This window comes from Gopherus evgoodei, chromosome 11 (assembly GCF_007399415.2).
Source record: "Gopherus evgoodei ecotype Sinaloan lineage chromosome 11, rGopEvg1_v1.p, whole genome shotgun sequence".
Classification (NCBI taxonomy): Eukaryota; Metazoa; Chordata; order Testudines; family Testudinidae; genus Gopherus; species Gopherus evgoodei.
In genome coordinates this window covers 60275096-60294667 of record NC_044332.1, presented here as the reverse complement: position 1 = coordinate 60294667, position 19572 = coordinate 60275096, and the positions used below count along the sequence as shown (strand labels likewise).

General features: G+C 39.0%; 1 protein-coding gene across 1 annotated transcript in view; it reads right to left on the bottom strand.

Moving 5' to 3' along the window:
• Positions 1-19572, bottom strand: part of VWDE (von Willebrand factor D and EGF domains) — a 254494-nt gene that overhangs the window by 128596 nt on the left and 106326 nt on the right. Inside the window, 3 exon segments of the mRNA XM_030579370.1 lie at positions 1478-1751; positions 9118-9191; positions 15056-15297. Of these exon segments, the coding sequence (XP_030435230.1) occupies positions 1478-1751; positions 9118-9191; positions 15056-15297 (590 nt within the window).

Sequence of the window (19572 nt, the reverse complement as noted above, 5' to 3'; positions counted from 1 at the left end):
GAGCTTCCAGAGCATAGCATGAGGTATTGCACATCAAGGCTAATACAAGCTACAGAATAGCGTGAGGGTGTCTGCAGAGTGCCCATGTAATAGGCTCATTTCTGTTTGGATGAGTCACGAAATTAGTAAGGAAAGCAGAATTTAGCCTGATATTAGTTTCTTGCTTTCATAGACTAGAAATTAAAAAAGCAAGTATATTTTAAGGAACAAATTTCTGTAGTATTTCACAACTGAATAGTGAAATGATTCACTATACTTGAATCTTGCTTATAAATTCGTATTGCCTTAATTTTTTATTTAATTTGTAGGCCAGGACAGCTGCTAGTTGAAACAGAGCTATACAGTACTCGGGCACCTTTTTTAAACTAACATAGAGCTGTGTGAGTAACTGATTTTTTGGTGTTTGCTGGGCAGTCAAAAAAAACAAACAAACCTTCTTTCAGGTCAGTCTAAAATGATTTTTTAACTTTTTTTTTTCTACCAACCAAAAAGTAAAAATAAAGAAATATAATATTTTAGGTTGAATAAAACATTTTGTTTGAGGATAAATTAAATGTTTCATTTTCAAGATTTTCAAAACAATTTTAATGAAGCTGAAGTAAAGTTTGAAATGCAGGGTCATTTCAAATGATAACACTTCATTCTGAACATATTGAAACCAAACATTTTGAGTTGTTCACTTTCTGCAATTAAGAAACTTTAAATAACTATGTTATCAAAGCCTATTCCAAGGGAGAAGACGACGAAAGCCAAAGCTCAGAACCCTCACTCTAACATTGTTTTGGCTCCTTATGGCCCCTTTCTTACCCAGAATATTTTCTAGTAAAAAATCTTGATGTTGAAATTTTAGGACAAAATTCTCAGCTTGGATCTCTCTAGTGCAGTCTGCATTTGTTCATTCAGTGATTTCAGGGAACACCTTCTGGACTAGAGACTTCCGTGTGGATGAGAGATACAAAGTGCAGACTGGAAAGCACAGTAGAGCTTTCTAGGTAAATAATTTGTGTGATCTCTCATCTTACACTGAGATCACAATTTTTTCAGGGTCGTCTCCTTGTTATGCAATTGTACAGTGCCTGGCACAACGGGTGCCCATGGGACTGTAGATCCTACCATAATACAAACAACAAATAATATTCATATCACTCTTGGCTATGTCTCTGAGTAACACCCGTCCACTCTTGTTAGTTTCATGTTTTGTTTTATGTTTGATCATTACCTCTTAGGTTCACTCCCTTTGGGGCACCTGGCATTGGCCACTGTCAGTAGACAGGATGCTGGGCTGGATGGACCTTTGGTCTGACCCAGTATGACCATTCTTATGTTTTTATGTTTGGTTAAATTAACACATTAGCCAGCACTTTCCTTCAGTCTAGTTTTCTTGGCTACGGGTGTATGTGTAGCGGTTCCTTAATTCAGAAATATATAGTTAAAGTCAAAGCAACTTTAAAAAAAAAGAAACCGAAGGTTGACCTACGGTAATTTTTTTCCCTCCATAGGACTTCACGATTTTGACACGTCGAGGTGATGTGCCAATGCTTTTAATAGACAGCTGAAGTCTGGTTTCCTGAAACTGACCATTACACATGTCTAGCAGGACGATGTCATTACCCTCCCATGCAGCTACACCGCAGTTGCAGGCAACAGCATACTAGTGGCTTCCACAGTCCCACTGTCGTACATGTACCTCAAACACACGGGCCAGGCTCTTGCACAAAAGAAAGGTTCCAATTTTATAATTATCATAACGCCTAAACAACAAACAAACAAAAACAGGATTTTCAAACCGAGGGTGTACACCTATCATGACTGTGTGTTTGTACTCCAACAGCTACACTTTTTAATTAGGCCAGCATGATGGCTGGCCTTGGAGGAGAAGGAAAATTAACACATGGGGAAGCATATATTCAGCACCATACACAAGATAATACCACTGGAGTTGTAAGCTGGAAATGGATAAGAATTCATGTGAGAGCTGTTAGCTGTCTAAGAGCTGCTGCTATGGCAACAGGCATGGATGAAAAAGATAAACATTTGAGAAAAGCAAATGGGAAATAATCCTTGCCTCCAGGACTTAATAAATACATTTTGGTTGTAACTAGATGCTCTACGGCACGGTATTCTTCACAGCAAAATCAGTGCTCAAATAACATCTTCTGTGACTAATCACTAACTTTTGCAAGGCTGACTGGGGCTAGGTGAACATTTCATATGAAAAATTAGGACTCTCCTGGAACCCTGTTAAAGTGAAGTCATTTCTCCCCTTAGAACGACTTCACTATAAGCATAAGTTTCACTATAACTGGATTTGCAATTGGCACACTGCAATGTGTTGAGTAATTTGGAACTTTCATTGTGCTCTACTGCAAATGGAGTTTCAGTCTGTTTGAATTCAGTGTGGAACTAATTCTGCAGTTGTTAGTCAGTCCACGTTATTCTGGCAAATTTCCCACAGACCTCAGTCTGAATTTTGCTTGAGTAAGGACTGCAGGATTAGGGCCTACAAGTGGATTCTCTTGCATTTCCAGATGCCTCTATTTTCTCACATTATAATTACTTCTTGCTCTTATCCCATATATTGCTCTGGCAACTGGAGGAAACAGTGGCTATGCATTTTATGGAAATTGTGAGGGACTTCTTTGAATGGCTCAATTGCTAACCATCTTTTGAAAGCAGTGCTTGGTAACACTTTCCTTTTAAACAGCCATGTTTGGGTTTAAAACAGATTTTTAGGAATCTACAATTAATAGAAAACAAATTATTATTTTTCATGTTGAAATTTTCTATATTATGCAAAGAAAGTTAAAAAATAATTATAACCAATGAAAATAAAGTTTAGGAATTTTTTTGTAAAGTACTGCTTCAGAAACAGCCCTTTTCCCTCTGTAGAAATGTATGGAGTTTGGAATAAAGCAAGAAAATAGAGATTAACTATTTGTCATAAAATTTGATTTTACTCCATCTTGAAAAACTCAGCAAAGTTGGCTGTAATGAGAGATCATTTTTGACGGGCTTGTCTCATCCTATTTTCTAATCAGGTACATAAATCCTGAGCATGCTGTTCAACAACTGGGGCAAAATACTGATTAGAACTAACAGAAGCATTAAAAAAATCATATAATCTCTTTTAATGTCAAATGATAGGCTCTTATGGATATATCCACATGAGGAAGATAAGGAGATGGAAAACTCTGAGAATCATCTTCCAAAACTTCCTTCAAATAGTCCTTTTTCGGGTCCAGGCATTCTGAAGGAGGGCGGTCATGAAAGTAGGGGATGCATGAGAGTGGCTACATCTAAACTCTGCTGGTCTATCATTTAAATACATAAGACTCTCTTAACGCAGGTACATAAATGTCTTTCATGGAAATGAGACTATTCACTCATATTAATGTGTATAGACTACGGGAGCCCAATCCAACTCTTACTGAAGTCGATGGGAGTCCTTCAGTTAGGTCATGCCATAGATTATGTAAAATGTCAGACTTGCAAAATGTCTTTATTTTTAAATGGAAGCCTTAAGCTGGTGTTGAATTACTTGAATGCAAAATTGAATCTAAATAGATACGCTTTTGTGACACTCATAAAAATGTCATGACAGCCATATAGGCAGCAGTGGAAAATTAAATACCGCTAAACAGTAGGAAAAGATTTTACTATATGCTTTTTTTAATGTTTGCCCCAAATGTGGAAAGCTTAAGTCAGAAGAATAACCTTAACCCCTTTCCTTACGCCTCACGCCCTACACTTATCTATCAGTCTATCTTTACCACACTCATCACTATGCTTTTTATACTGTACTTCACTGTTGCTATACAACCCACTCCCAAGGACACTCCAGCACTCATTCTCCTTTCCTATGAGGCTTCCCCCTCTTGCCTCTTCCATCTTCTTATGTAATTTATTTCATTACTACTGCTCCCAAAGCATCAGCTACTGAAAGGCACCATTTACGATTAATCTGTTCACTTGCCCATAGGACTGCTGTCCTTGCCAGTGAGAGCTATTTTATGTTGGTCTGTGTCCTACAAAGTGTTAATCAGAGGGAAAATGAAGGATATACTTGGGAACCAGAATACATTCACATTTTATTTTTTGTAGCAAGCATTTTATAAAAGAAAAAGAGGCTCAGTTGATTTGCATGACCCTCCTGGGCCAAATTCATCCCTGGTCTCACTTCACTCAAGTCCTTGGAGTTACCAGAGTCAAATTTAGGTCCAGCTACCAGACATGTGAATGTCAAGATAAAGCGGACAGAATAGAGTGAATCAGAACGAGGTGTGATTCGCTAGTGGCATATGGCTCCACTTCCTAAGCTGGATGTGGATAACCCCATGTACAGGCTAGTTAGGCTTGGTAGAATTCAATTTTTATTGTTTTATCATTTTGATGGTAATATTAATGTTTATTTGTAAGCATTTTTTCAATTTTAATCTATTTAAATTTTCACAGTTGTGGGAAATGATGAGGAGGTCAGAAAATTATTTAATGACAGTAGCTGTTGAGATTCGAACAGTTAAGGCTTTATAACTGTGAAAATACAAACTGTCAACTTCACATGTCAAAATATACAAAGTAAATAGCCTTAACTTTAATAAGTTTTCAAGCAGCATTTTTTTTAACTCTACCTATTTGCACATTTCAATTATTATCAATGGAAATATTTTTTGTTGGTTAGTATGTGTACAGTGAGATTGACCAACATTTTACCAACATTTACTGATAAAAATTTAATTCCTCCAAGCCTAAGGCTATTCAGTTCTAAAGTAATCATGGCAGCACTGAACAGAAGAATAGAGGCAGCATCATTGGCTTTTTCTAGATGAATAGGTCAGTGCGTGTGTGGAAAATCTGTAAAGACTCTGAAGTTTTAACATTCCGACTCCCCTAAAAGCTGGGATATGAATAAGATCCCTTTGCCCTTGCTACATATAATAAAAGCAAAGCAGATGAGAAACTGAACATACCTAACACCTCACCCATGTTTTTATAAGATAGTTACTCCATCCCAGGGTTAAATGAACTTCCAGTTACTCTGCTGTGCATTTGAAGAAAGCAAAACTTGTGGCTTGACTACATTGCCCTACAGTTTGGACCTCAGTGTGCACCAAAGAACTGCACTGTAAGTACTCCTCTGTGTGGACACGGCAGGTGCAAACTAAAAGATTCCTAGTTCACTTTAACATAGTCCTCTTCAAATGGGATTACGTTAAGGTAAACTAGTAACCTTTTAGTTCACATCCACAGTGTCCAGGGGGACTTACAGCACAGCACTTTGGTGCATGCTGCTATTCACAACCCTGTAGTCCACTGTGAGGGGAAATGTAGTCAACCTACAGATTCTGTGGAGCATGAGCGGTGGAGAACTCTCTTCTAGGGTTCTCTTCCTCCCTGGAGATCTGTAGCTCGTGATCATAGAAGAGAGGCTTTTTGCTTTTAAATAGGCATTTGCAATGAGACAGTTTCCCGAAGAACCAAGCTCTGTGACTTTACTTGATTGGTAGGCATCAAGACAAAGAATTTTTCTGGTCGCCTGGGCCTTGCATGTTGCAGGATGAAATTAATCCAGAGGAAGGCAGGTCCCCACGATGCAGTTGCATGGGAGTGGGCAAAAGCAGAACAGCTGCATAAGGGAGTCTATACATTGACTCTGCTCACTGTGAAGGAGGCTATTGGAGGTAGGCTCAGGAACTATTGGCTGTTGGAGGTAGGCTCAGGAACCATGCATAGGTGAGACCCCAGCAAACAGACCCAGGAGCTGAAGGCTGGAACAGTAGTCATGGAAGGGTTGCATTATTATCCCAGTGACTTACCTGCAGGTTGTAGTGGGAAATTCTTTTCCCTCCATTCTCAGGCATGGACCTTTATACTTACCGCCCTGCACGAGTGCAGTTGTTCTGTTCAGGAAGTGGTGAATTTCACCCCTAGAGAATACTGATGCGTAGATTTAATTTACATGCTCCAGAAATCTAAAAATTCTCCTTTATAAGGTGAAATGAAAAATAACACTAATTATATATGAATTACCAACCAAGCAGTCTTAGGTGTTTTAGATATTGCCATAAAAGAGGTATCTTAGTACTTAGCTTGAAACTGATAATTCACTTTTAAGAATCTACAATTTATGATGTGAAAGGCTTTTATATTTATAATGCATCATAACTAATAATGAAGCCTATACTTTCTCTTTGCCAGGCTTGCAAATTTGTTTCATTTAAAAGGCATTTTGCTATAAAAGGAAGTGCTCTTTCAGAGCTTTAGCCAGTATAATTAATATCTTTGCACTTCTGTGCATCAACACACTCAAACTGTTGTACTGTAAAATATGACACTTTGCCTCCCTATTAGTCTCTCCCTTTAGTCAAAAGAATTATTAGGTAGATGTTTCTATCGAAATATATTAATAAAAGGACATGACAAACTGTTTTTTATGTAATACGCATTCCTTGAGGTAGGCATACAGAAAGGGCAAACTATTGTTCCAAGGATAAAGTATTTAATTAATAGCCTCACATTATGCTAACCCAGATGGAATGTGCATGAGGTAGCCAGATTACAAGCTGTTGAGTGGTTGTTACTCACTAGGAGAAGTTTATTTTAATAAGAAATAAAAAGTCATAAAATAATCTCTGTTCACTAGAGCTGGTCAAAGCTCGGTGTGGAGCTCGCAGCCCTGCCCCCTTACCACACGACTCTGAGCGGGGAGGAGCTCAGGAGCCCGGCCGAAGCCACGCTGCATCTGTTCAGGGACACTCCTGGATGCACTGAGGCTCCAGGAGAGGGGCGGAGGTGAGGTCAGGCCGGGGCCGGGATGGGAGTTGGCTGTTCTCATGGGGGCCCTTGCAGAGCCCGGGGCTTGGGGCAAATTGCCCCATTTGCCCCCCCCCTCTGGGCAGCCCTGATTCTTTTTCCACACCAGCATTCCCTGGAAGGTGCTGGACCAATGGGATCTGCTACCCTGTCCTTAGGCTGGTGGAGTTCTGTGTACAAGGATAGGAAGAATGTATTTGTTTGGGTTACAGTGCTTTACTGGTCTGATACCCAATACCTGGGTAATAGTTGACTGATTGTCTTTTCAATTCTCCATCCTCTTTATCTATCCCTCTCTATCTATCCCAGTGCCGTGCAAGATGCACATCTCCATTCAAACAACTTTTTCTCACATGTGCTTTTTATGAACATAACGGATGATCAAAATTTGCCTCAAAATGTATCAGCGGTAGGCCTCTAGCAAGGTACAAACAAGGATTGCATTCCCATTACTCCTTAGATGCAACATAGCTTTAAAACTAGTTCATCACATATATTAGAATCTGAAAGATTAACGTTGTGGAATATATAGATAGAATGCTTGGCTAACTGATGACTAATAGGGCAAGGGGGAACATCATAATATTTGAAAGAGAGGAATTATTAACAATAATAGAAGAGAATATCACTAGGAGTGATGGGATGTTGAAATTAAGAGTAGGAAACTTGGCTGAATATCAAGAAATTCCTGAAAATGAGTTGTAATTAGTCTGTGGAATAAATCTCCTGAGAGAGAGCTGGCAGAAGCCCCGTTACTTGGCTCATTTAAAACTAGACTGGATAAAACATTAGTGACGATGCAAAAGGAAGAAATCCTGCAGTGTTTAGAGTGTTAGGTAGGATGGATGAGATGACTTGCTGGGCCTTTTCCATTGCAAGATTCTATATTCTGAAGGAGAGCTTGCCATATACGGACATTCCTTAGAAACTGCCAATGGTAACTTCAAATCTACTATTTGTAACATCCCTACTTGCAATCAATAACAGGATTGCACAGGTGTAACTTGTGGCAAATGTTGGCCTAATAACATTAATTTAATGAGTGGATAATTTAATAAAATAAAATAATGTCTTATAGGTGCTCTCGTTCTCCGATATAATGTTGTGCTAGATAGCCAAGAAGGCACTTCCAGTCTATGATTCTATTCTCCTTGGCTTATGACTTCCTCGGAATTGCCTATTAGGAGGACATTTCTCATTTCTCATTTCAAGCTCAGAAGTGAAATTATTTTATGGTGTTAAAGTTTAGTCTTTTGGGCAATTTTTGAATTATCTGGTTATGAAAAGTAACAGAGGGATAGTGAAAAACTTGTTAGGAAGCCTGACTGGTGCTGAGATGACTTAAACTTGGTTAGTATTCAGAAGTCCAAACTTGTAGGTCCAAGTCTTCTGGTAGAATAAACCACATAGCTCCACTGAAGTCAATGAAGCTAAATCAGTTTATTCTAGTGGAGGATCTGGCCCATAATGCTGGGAAAGAAATGTGAACTTTGCAGTGTTCGAAAAACACAGTTAGTTAAGAAATGAAGTAAAGTAAGTTATCAGTGAATGTAGAAGATATACTGTATACATTATTTTTCTAAACTCAGTTAATAGCTCAGAGTGTAGATAATTCCAGGTATTCAGGGAGCATATATAAATATTCATACATCCTAGCTTTTAATTCCTCCTTGTATGTCTCTCTGAATTACTATTCATACCTGTAAAATGGTATAAGGAGATCCACCGTGTGTGTCAGCTTTTTTGCTGGGGCCCATTTTCAAAGTTCGTATCCTGACTAGAGCGTACTGTAGCCTACAGAGCATGTAGTATTTGAAATTGGGACCACTGGAGCCCAGCAGGTGGGACATCAGACTTGCTGAGCCTCTTTTGATGCTTAAGGTATAAAATTATAAACCTGACCAGTAGGAGGTTTACCAACAGAAACTGGAAATCTGGGAGATAATCTGAGAGGATCTGGTTCAAATTCTGTAGTCCTTAATCAAGCAAATATTTGAATCAGGTAAAACTCCTGGAGTCTTCAATGGGAGTTTTGCTCAGTCAAGGCTTGCAGAATTTAACACTTTGTTTTTGACAAACTGTTAAATCTAAGAAACATTTTAGCTTCAAAATAAATAACTCACATCATTTTAAACAGGAATTTAGACTTTTGGGAAAGAACTGCGAGTTTTCTCCAAAGCACTGTATCAATCACTAATAACAAGGTATTATAACACTCTAGGGTATTCTAACGGAACACCATATGCTACATTCAGGAACTGAATCAACAATCAAGCCAAATTATTTCAAGGTAGAAAGAATACTCACCTTCCATCAAATGTGATAATGTGTGGATCAGTGAAAGAGTAGCAGTTTCCTGTTGGGAGGTCTTGAACTGTGACCTGGTTAATATAAAATGTGTAATGAATACAATTTAGGTAGCAGTTTCTCTTCATTGTTTTCCCCTGCAAAACTTTATGGGTAGCATTCAAGGGTCAAGTACAAACTGAAATCTGACTTATAAAACATGATGCAGAATGGGTACAGAATAGACTTCCTTTTTAAACAATTAAGTTTAATCACATATCGCCTAGGAACTGAATGTACTATTATTTCACCTACCTCTGTTTATTGTATTTCTTTATCCTGTTTGGTAAAAGAAAAGCTTTTCCTACTAAAATTCACATTAATAAGCAGAACCCCGCCTAGAAATTACTACGTGTGTAGAACACTTATTAAATCACAATAATTTTAAAGCCTGAGGTATGGCTTAATTATGGATAATTAGCATGTTTTAGTAGCCTGTACTACTACAGGTCCACAGGTTTGACCTTAATTTTACTGTTCATACTTTGAATATTTAATTCATTTCATGCAGACTGTGGATCAGGTTCTGAGATCAGTTACAGTGTAAATCCAGAGTAAACCCTTCCTGGTGTCAAGGAATCAGTGCAGTCTCCCTTAATTTCAAGGTTGCAGGAACCAGCAAACTTTAGTGAAAGATAAAGGGCTGTACTAAGGCCTCTCTCAGTTACAGCAGTATAAAACTATCTTAAGTTAGATCAGCAAAAACCCCTAAGAATTTCAGCCATCTGGGAGCAGAAATGACATGTGGAGTCAGTAACCCCTGGAGATATTATGCCTGCAAAAACTAGGAGAAGACCCAATGCCTCCAATGATGCGGGGGGGAACACGCTTACTTGTGGCACTTGCTACACCTGCTCCCTGTAGGGGTCCTTTGCATCTCCCATCCACTGGACAGAGAGACAAGACTATTGCCACATTGTTGCCCAAAAAGTGCCTCTTGGTGAAGGTATATTGCATAATATAATATCCAATTCTCACCTTGATAATATAGAATCAGAGTGTGCTGTTTGCACACAGCCTATAGTAAGTTGTACTGCAAAGGGCCCCATTTGCACTGGGGGAAGGATGAGCCATTTGTGACACCCCTTTATGGGATGACACATGCTCCCATACATGCAGCCAGCCTACACCCATTCTCTGGCCGTGACAATCTACACTTTGCTTGCTCTGTCTATCTGCTCCTAAAGGGAGGCATCTTCGGTGCAAACTCTGCACTCCATCAGGAACCCAGAAATGCAATTCAAAGAGTTCTGACATTGGGTGTGAATCAGGAGGAAAAGGTGGAGGGTCCTTGTGCCTCCCTTTGTCACTGTGCAGCCATGTGGAATCAGGCATAATGTAGCCTTTAGGAATAGAGGTGATTTTAAATAATGGATTAACTGGAGAAGGCGGACTTCTTTCATGGAGATGAGACCCTCAAATGAAGAGTTTGTACTTTTGCATATACATCATCATCCTTGTGGTGGCACCATTCTGATACCTCATGTATGCTGGCCACCCACATAGACTCATAGACTCTAGGACTGGAAGGGACCTCGAGAGGTCATTGAGTCCAGTCCCCTGCCCTCACGGCAGGACCAAATACTGTCTAGACCATTCCTAATAGATATTTATCTAACCTATTCTTAAATATCTCCAGAGATGGAGATTCCACAACTTCCCTAGGCTATCTATTCCAGTGTTTAACTACCCTGACAGTTAGGAACTTTTTCCTAATGTCCAACCTAAATCTCCCTCGCTGCAGTTTAAGCCCATTGCTTCTTGTTCTATCATTGGAGGCTAAGGTGAACAAGTTTTCTCCCTCCTCCTGATGACACCCTTTTAAATACCTGAAAACTGCTATCATGTCCCCTCTCAGTCTTTTCTTTTCCAAACTAAACAAACCCAATTGTTTCAGCCTTCCTTCATGTTCTCAAGACCTTTAACCATTCTCGTTGTTCTTCTCTGGACCCTCTCCAATTTCTCCACATCTTTCTTGAAATGCGGTGCCCAGAACTGGACACAATACCCCAGTTGAGGCCTAACCAGTGCAGAGTAAAGCGGAAGAATGACTTCTTGTGTCTTGTTTACAACACACCTGTTAATGCATCCCAGAATCACGTTTGCTTTTTTTGCAACAGCATCACACTGTTGACTCGTATTAAGCTTGTGGTCTACTATGACCCCTAGATCTCTTTCTGCCATACTCCTTCCTAGACAGTCTCTTCCCATTCTGAATGTGTGAAACTGATTGTTCCTTCCTAAGTGGAGCACTTTGCATTTATCTTTATTGAACTTCATCCTGTTTACCTCAGACCACTTCTCCAATTTGTCCAGATCATTTTGAATTTTGACCCTGTCCTCCAAAGCAGTTGCAATCCCTCCCAGTTTGGTATCGTCTGCAAACTTAATAAGCGTGCTTTCTATGCCAACATCTAAATTGTTGATGAAGATATTGAACAGAGCCGGTCCCAAAACAGACCCCTGCGGAACCCCACTTGTTATACCTTTCCAGCATGATTGGGAGCCATTAATAACTTCTCTCTGAGTACGGTTATCCAGCCAGTTATGCACCCACCTTATAGTAGCCCCATCTAAATTGTACTTTCCTAGTTTATCTATAAGAATATCATGCAAGACCATATCAAATGCCTTACTAAAGTCTAGGTATATCACATCCACCGCTTCTCCCTTATCCACAAGGCTCGTTATCCTATCAAAGAACGCTATCAGATTAGTTTGACATGATTTGTTCTTTACAAATCCATGCTGGCTATTCCCTATCACCTTACCACCTTCCAAGTGTTAGCAGATGATTTCTTTAATTACTTGCTCCATTATCTTCCCTGGCACAGAAGTTAAACTAACTGGTCTGTAGTTTCCTGGGTTGTTTTTATTTCTCTTTTTATAGATGGGCAGTATATTTGCCCTTTTCCAGTCTTCTGGAATCTCCCCCGTCTCCCATGATTTCCCAAAGATAATAGCTAGAGGCTCAGATACCTTCTCTATTAACTCCTTGAGTATTCTAGGATGCATTTCATCAGGCCCTGGTGATTTGCAGGCATCTAACTTTTCTAAGTGATTTTTTACTTGCTCTTTTTTTTTTTATCTTCTAAACCTACTCTCTTCCCGTAAGCATTCACTATATTAGACATTTCTTCAGACTTCTCAGTGAAGACCGAAACAAAGAAGTCATTAAGCATCTCTGCCATTTGCAAGTCTCCCGTTACTGTTTCCCCCTCCTCACTGAGCAGTGGGCCTACCCTGTCCTTGGTCTTCCTCTTGCTTCTAATGTATTGATAAAAAGTCTTCTTTTTTCCCTTTATTCCCATAGCTAGTTTGAGTTCATTTTGTGCCTTTTCCTTTCTAATCTTGCCTCTGCATTCCTGTGTTATTTGCCTATATTCGTCCTTTGTAATCTGACCTAGTTTCCATTTTTTATATGACGCCTTTTTATTTTGTAGGTCACGCAAGATCTCCTGGTTAAGCCAAGGTGGTCTTTTGCCACATTTTCTATCTTTCCTAACCATCGGAATAGCTTGCTTTTGGGCCCTTAATAGTGTCCCTTTGAAAATTGCCAACTCTCCTCATTTGTTTTTCCCCTCATTCTTGATTCCCATGGGACCTTACCTATCAGCTCTCTGAGCTTACCAAAATCCGCCTTCCTGAAATCCATTGTCTCTATTTTGCTGTACTCCCTTCTACCCTTCCTTAGAGTTGCAAACTCCATGATTTCATGATCACTTTCACCCAAGCTTCCTTCTACTTTCAAATTCTCAACGAGTTCCTCCCTATTTGTTAAAATCAAGTCTAGAACAGCTTCCCCCCAGTAGCTTTTTCAACTTTCTGAAATAAAAAGTTGTCTGCAATGCAGTCCAGGAACTTATTGGGTAGTCTGTGCCCCGTGGTGTCATTTTCCCAACATATATCTGGATAGTTGAAGTCCCCCATCATCACCTGATCTTGGGCTTTGGATGATTGTGTTAGTTGTTTGAAAAAAGCCTCATCCACCTCTTCCACCTGATTAGGTGGCCTGTAGTAGACTCCCAGCATGACATCACCCTTGTTTTTTACCCCTTTTAGCCTAACCCAGAGACTCTCCACACTTCCATCTCCTATGTCCATCTCCACCTCAGTCCAAGTGTGTACATTGTTAATATATAGGGCAACACCTCCTCCCTTTTTCCCCTGTCTATCCTTCCTGAGCAAACTATACCCATCCATGTTACAATGCACTCCTTGAGGAATGCAGAAGTGAAGTCCTCCGTGAAAAAAGTTTTGGCTTGAAGTCAAATATAGTTGTATCTACCAAAAATGATGTAAAAGGATTTTCTCTATTAATATCATCACCACATCCCAACTCTTTCTCTCTCTCTCCAGCTCTTTTACTACCAAATCTATGCAAAGAGTGCAGTATATTTGCTTCCTAGGTAGTGGGAACCTGAATTTCTCTCAAATCGTTTTGCACACTTCAGCCATTCCATTTCCAGATAAATTTGGAGATTTATTAGGAAGCCTGCAGTATCCAAAGACTATTTGGATTTTAATATATCATGCTGAAGTTTTTATTGGCTATGCTGGCGGAGGTGTTTAACATTAGTGCTTCTAATTGCTAGCAAAACATCAACAGTAAAGTGAGATTTATTTATTTTTTTGTTCTTGGAAGCTTGCTTTACTGGGATCAAATTTAATTTATTTTTAAAATAGTTAATTCAACTTTACATTTGCTCAGTTCTCATGTTTTAATAGAAACATGAATGCCATCAAAAATTAATACCTGTTTGATTGCATTGAGCTAACTGTATTGCATTTGTGTTGAATTAGATTAAAGGTGCTTTTATCATCATAAAGACAATACTTAAAATATTTAATATAAAGACAATATTGAGGAAGAAAGGAAATTTGTCATTATACTTTTTAAAGATACAAATACAGTACTTTGGATCTAATTTTGATCTCACTTCCTCCAGTGTAAATCAGGCAAAATTCTACTGAAATCATTAAGTTGATGCCATTGTACAGCCATGGTTAGTAAGACTAGAATCAGTGTCACTCTTTGGGTCTTGAGGTAAATGATGCACATAAATCAGGGCCAAGGTCATTAATCAGTATGTTTTCTATTGGTAAAAATACACTACATTGGATTTGCCACCTCTTTGTGAACTTTAGTTGAGTGATATGTCTGTTCTGACACTGTGGTCCTTTTAGTCTGTCACATCATAATATTACTGTGGACTTCTATCAGAGCTCTCATCTGAGAATCAACAGGGCACAAACAATGGGCCAAATCGTGTGTGCCTCACTCACTTGAACAGGCCTACTGAAGTAAATGTAAGTAAAGGAAGCAGGATTTGGCTCATTAATTAATTCTCATTATATTACTAATGCCCATTTTGTACATGGATAAACAGAGATACAAGGGGGTTAAGTGCTTCATTAGAGGCCTCATAATTACTGGCAGGGCTGAGAATTGAACACCGAAATCGTGACTCTCAGTCTACTTCTCAAATTACCTGGCTACTCTCTGACCCTTTATTTATTTTTTTGTTCAGTGTGGCAGTGGGGAATCATAACCCAGAGAAGAGTTCTTGCAGGGAAGCTTTGCCTTGGCTTCACTCTATGAACCACAGTCTAAGAGTGGGTTATGAGCTCTTTTTGAATTTCTTCCCCTGAGTGTTTTCTTTTCCTCCTAAGAACTGATAATTCCAAACTGGCCCTCCCTTCCCACAAAACATGCACACAAATGTGATTGTGTGTAGAATCCAGCTGTTGGCCCTACTGATGTGCTGGCCAATAATCAAAAGAAACCTGTTAAAGCAAAACATTCCACAGATTAATTTCTTTGGCATATTAAGTCACTGTGCTGAATAAAACTCCCACTGAAGTTTGCCATGTTTTCCAAGTTATTTGAGCAACCAACCTTTACGTCCTTTGGTGCATATGCTCTCCAGAGTAGTTCGCTCCTTGTGACTGGCTCAGCTCTGATATAGCTGATGCGGTCTCCGTCCTGGGCAAAGTCTGTCACAGCTGTCACAGTGAGTGAGGCTCTTGCACAGCTGCCTTCTGTACAGGGTATATGCAGGAGATCCACTTGGCATGTCGAAAGGGCTATGTTTGGGGGGCCCAGTAATAAGTTATCTAAAATGTACAGGAACATTGCTCCTGAGAAAAGATATTACATGGTTGTCCCCACCATCTTTACTGTCAGACATAAATGTTCTACTTTCAGACACACACATTAATCGAAACCACATGGGTTTTGTGTGCAAACTGATGTTATGACTAACTTGATCTGATATCGCTATGCAAATGATCACTGCATTTCTTCTTGCAATAGATGTTTTTATGAAGACCCGGTTGCATGCCTTTATATTCGCAGATGCAAATATCTTCTCAAGTGACACTCTTATCTATATGGGGAAGAGGCCATGGGATGAAGATGAATAATTCTCATGACTAGGAATAAGACTATGTTTCAGGAAGATGCACTTGCCAAGGCACTTACAAAATTATTATCAGTTTATGCCTGAGACAAAGGATGGTGCAGTGGTTAGGATCCTAGCCTAAGACTGGATAGACCTAGGTTCAACTTCCCATTCTGCCACAGATTTTCTGTGAGACTGTAGGCAAGTGCCTCAGTTCTCCATTTATAAATTGGAGATAAAAGCACTTCACTACCTTACAGTCAAATTGTGAGGATAAATACATTAAGAGCTGTACTGATACTAAGGTAATGGGAGCCAGACAAGCACCTAACATAGAAAAGTGCTGGAGACCCGGGGACTGAATCTGTCTGCTCACAGATCTGGTGATGCAATGACAGTGTAAGATTACTCAGGCCGCTTTGCCCCTGCCCTTCAACTCTTACTTAAAATGACCAACTCTAAGCGTGAGAGGGTAGCTGTCTTCATGCCTTTTCAGTCCTTAGTCTCAATTTTAAAGTCACAAATCTGGGGTCCTGTTAATGCCATCTATTGTGTTTTTTTTTTCATCTGGACACTTATCCACTAAGAACTGGTCTGAGACAGGGTTGCTGCCTCTGAGGGACAAAAACTGGGACATCCAGGATGTTCCTGACTCATTAAACTGAACTGCTGGCAATATGTACTGAGCAACTTTACAGGTTTCCAGGGAGAGCTACCACAAAAAAAAAGGACAATCCTAGGAAAGCCTGGATAGGTGGCAATCTTACTCTGAGATCACCACTTTTTTCACAGAGGATACTGAATAGCCATTGGATTGTAATAACAGCCGCCAACTCTGGATTTAAAGTATGTAGCTCAAAGTGATCCATTCAAAAGCCCAGTGGTTTCTTTTAACACAAGGGGAAATCATGGCCCTATTGAAGTCAACAGAAGATTTGCCATTGACTTCAGTTTCCGCAGTTTGAGCCAACACCTACAGTATGACAAGAAATGTTGGGAATTGGATTAATTTGGTAAAAAACAAAGCGATTATTCATAATTCATGGATTTGCTTCTTAATTTATATTCAGCTGGTGTAAAAATATTCAAACACCTTTCCAAATAATCAGTATTTCATACTTTATGGAAAAGTCCTGTACCATGTGACTGAGTTTAAACCCATAGATTCTATACACATTGAACTATGGCATTTAATAGACAAGTATTTCTGCTATCAAAACATTAAGGGCCAGTTTATAATTGTGTAGCAAAGTTCTGGATCATTTTCAAGGTTTTTTTTAGTCAGTTAAACAGAAGCTTTCCATAAAGGACAGTTATTGCCATTGTAGCCATGTGAGGTTTGCTCACTACCCAGAACAGAAGTTTAAAATCAAATAAAATAATCTTGTTAAAATAAAAGAGGTACACATAAAACAAGCAGCACAATAATGGATCTGTTGTGTCCTCGGATTCATTATATTCTCTAAACTGAGAGATATCTTTCTATGCTTTTAATTGGCTTTCTCAATGCTTATTACCTACATAATTAACACAGCAGTGGTGTTAAATGGACTCAACTCGACACAGAGTTTGTCATTTAATTTCTTTTAGCATAAATGAGTAAAAACTAAAATAGCCTTTATTTCCAATGTGTAGGACTGTGGCCAATGTAAATCTTACTGTATTTAAAAGGCCGTAGCTTTCTTTCAAACAACAAACAACTAAAGCACTGAATAAACATTCTTGCAAAGTACATATGCATACATAAAGCAGAAGATGTTTATAGACATTTATCATCTCAGTTGAACATATGTGGGCCAATGGCATACAGACAAACAGCCAATCAAGGGCAATAGTTGGTCATTAGTTTAAACTGCATAAATGAGTTGATTAAAAGGAACAGAAACTTGTCACTTCTGCAACAGCTTCTTTCCAAGGCTAGTTAATTGGTACAGTTGTGTCTGCATCTCTCAGCACCAACTTGTCAAGTTCATTAACACATTGAAAATACATCTACTTCTGGAAACTTTCTCGGTCAGGTCAGTCTCCCTTAGACTATTAAGAGACTGATAAAACATGCAGTGAAAAGGGAGTGGGCCCCTGCCAAGCAAGTTTGTACTAGATAATAACTTTGGCAGAATAGCTTCTGCAGTCTTGTTAGTTCACTGCCCATAAATTCGCCACTAGCCAGATTTTCAAAGGTGCTTAACCTCCTCTGGTGCTCTTGAAAATTCCACTAGGTGCCTATCTGCATATTTACACACCTAAATACCTTTACTAATCTGGCCCTGTGAGTTTAAGGAATGCTCACTTGGTAGGCTGACACAGCCAGGCAGCCAAGAGGAATATGTGGAACAGTGCACCACTAAGTCACTAGCAAATTCAAACCACTCCATGTATGGAAGCCAACACAGCTACTGAAACCGCAAGGTACAGTTCATCACAGATCACTGAGTTATGTTCTCATTTTGAATGTCCTTTTATCCTCTTTGTTGTCTGTGCTTGTGCTGAGGATTGGGAGGAAAAGGAGAGGGATTTCAGCTCATTTAAGTGAATGTTTCTGAACATCAGGGAGATTAAAAAAGGATGAGAAGAAAGAGTGGGGTGGTAGATTGAACCTCAGCAGAGGATTATTGATTTTTGTTTTGTTTTGTTTTGTTTTGTTTTAGGAGTTCTATATAATGAATACGTCAGCAGCCAATTAAATGGGGAAGGCAAAGATATGGGATGAAATCCTGGCCTTATTCAAGTCTAGGGGAACTTTGCCATTGATTTCAGTGGGTCCAGGATTTCACCCGTGGAGCAGGGGTTGTTTAAAAAATTCTCACCGGTGGTAAAACCAGCACATAGCAAAAGTCATGCTTTCTTTTATTTAGAAAAAAATCCCAGAGCCTGTATGTTGTTTTGCCTTGAGCTTTTAAGATGAGATGCTACATTTAACAGGTGGACAAATGCTCTGGTGGGCCTGATTGTGATCCTGTCTCCAAAAGCAACAGCCATTGACTTCAAGGGAACAGCACACACTGGAGGACAGCACAGTTAGTCCCTTGATAGAAAAAGGTTTTGGTTGTTAGGTGATGAAAATGGAAAATGAAAATCCATAATTTCTGGATGTGAGCAGAATTACATCACTCTGGCCTTGGAAAAAATATTTGCTGATTATGACAGCAAAATGTTTCTTTAGATAAAATTTGTTAACGTTCCCAAACAAACAACTTACAAAGTGATCAATAGTATGTCACAAAAATTAATGCAGTGTTATTTTTGCCATGTTGGTCTCAGGATATGAGAGAGACAAGCTCTGTGGAACTTGAAAGATTGCCTCTTTCATCAACAGAAATTGGTCCAACAAAAGATATTACCTCACCTACCTTGTCTCTATCATGTTCCAGTCCACCAAAAAAACCCAAACAAATGAAAACCAGAAAACAAACCAACAAAAAAAAAAACCCTTTATATTTTCATTTTCTAGAAAAGGAATGTAATGTAGAACTAATTCTTGATATTTTTAAAAGGGAAAAACTACTAAATTCCTAACTTCCACATCCTTCTTGGGGTATGTACCGAAACTGGGAAAATTAGGTTATATGGGATACAAAACAATATCTGAAATGTTTCATGATTTTCTTTCCCGTCCAAAAGTCTTTGTGATCCTGGTTGTACAAAGACTTAAAAATATGAATAATGTTACACCGAAGTCACTTGGACTCCTCAAGTGTGTAGAACTGAGGCTTTATAGCATTGGCTCTTTGGGATACTGACTGGACCTAACCATATGTTTCTAACTTCAATAAAATCACAATTTATCCAGAAAAAGATGCAAAATCTGTTCAATTATTTATTTATTTATTATTGTTCCAGCTCTTGAATTATCTGATGATGATGTTCTGAGTGACCATCAATAAGTGATGAGATTGTTCTAAGTGTCACTCTGACACTTAGAACAATTCAGGATGCATAACCTTGTAATGCTATTTTATAAACCTAAATGTTTAAAAAAATCCTTTTATTTATCATTATTTCTCTAATAAAT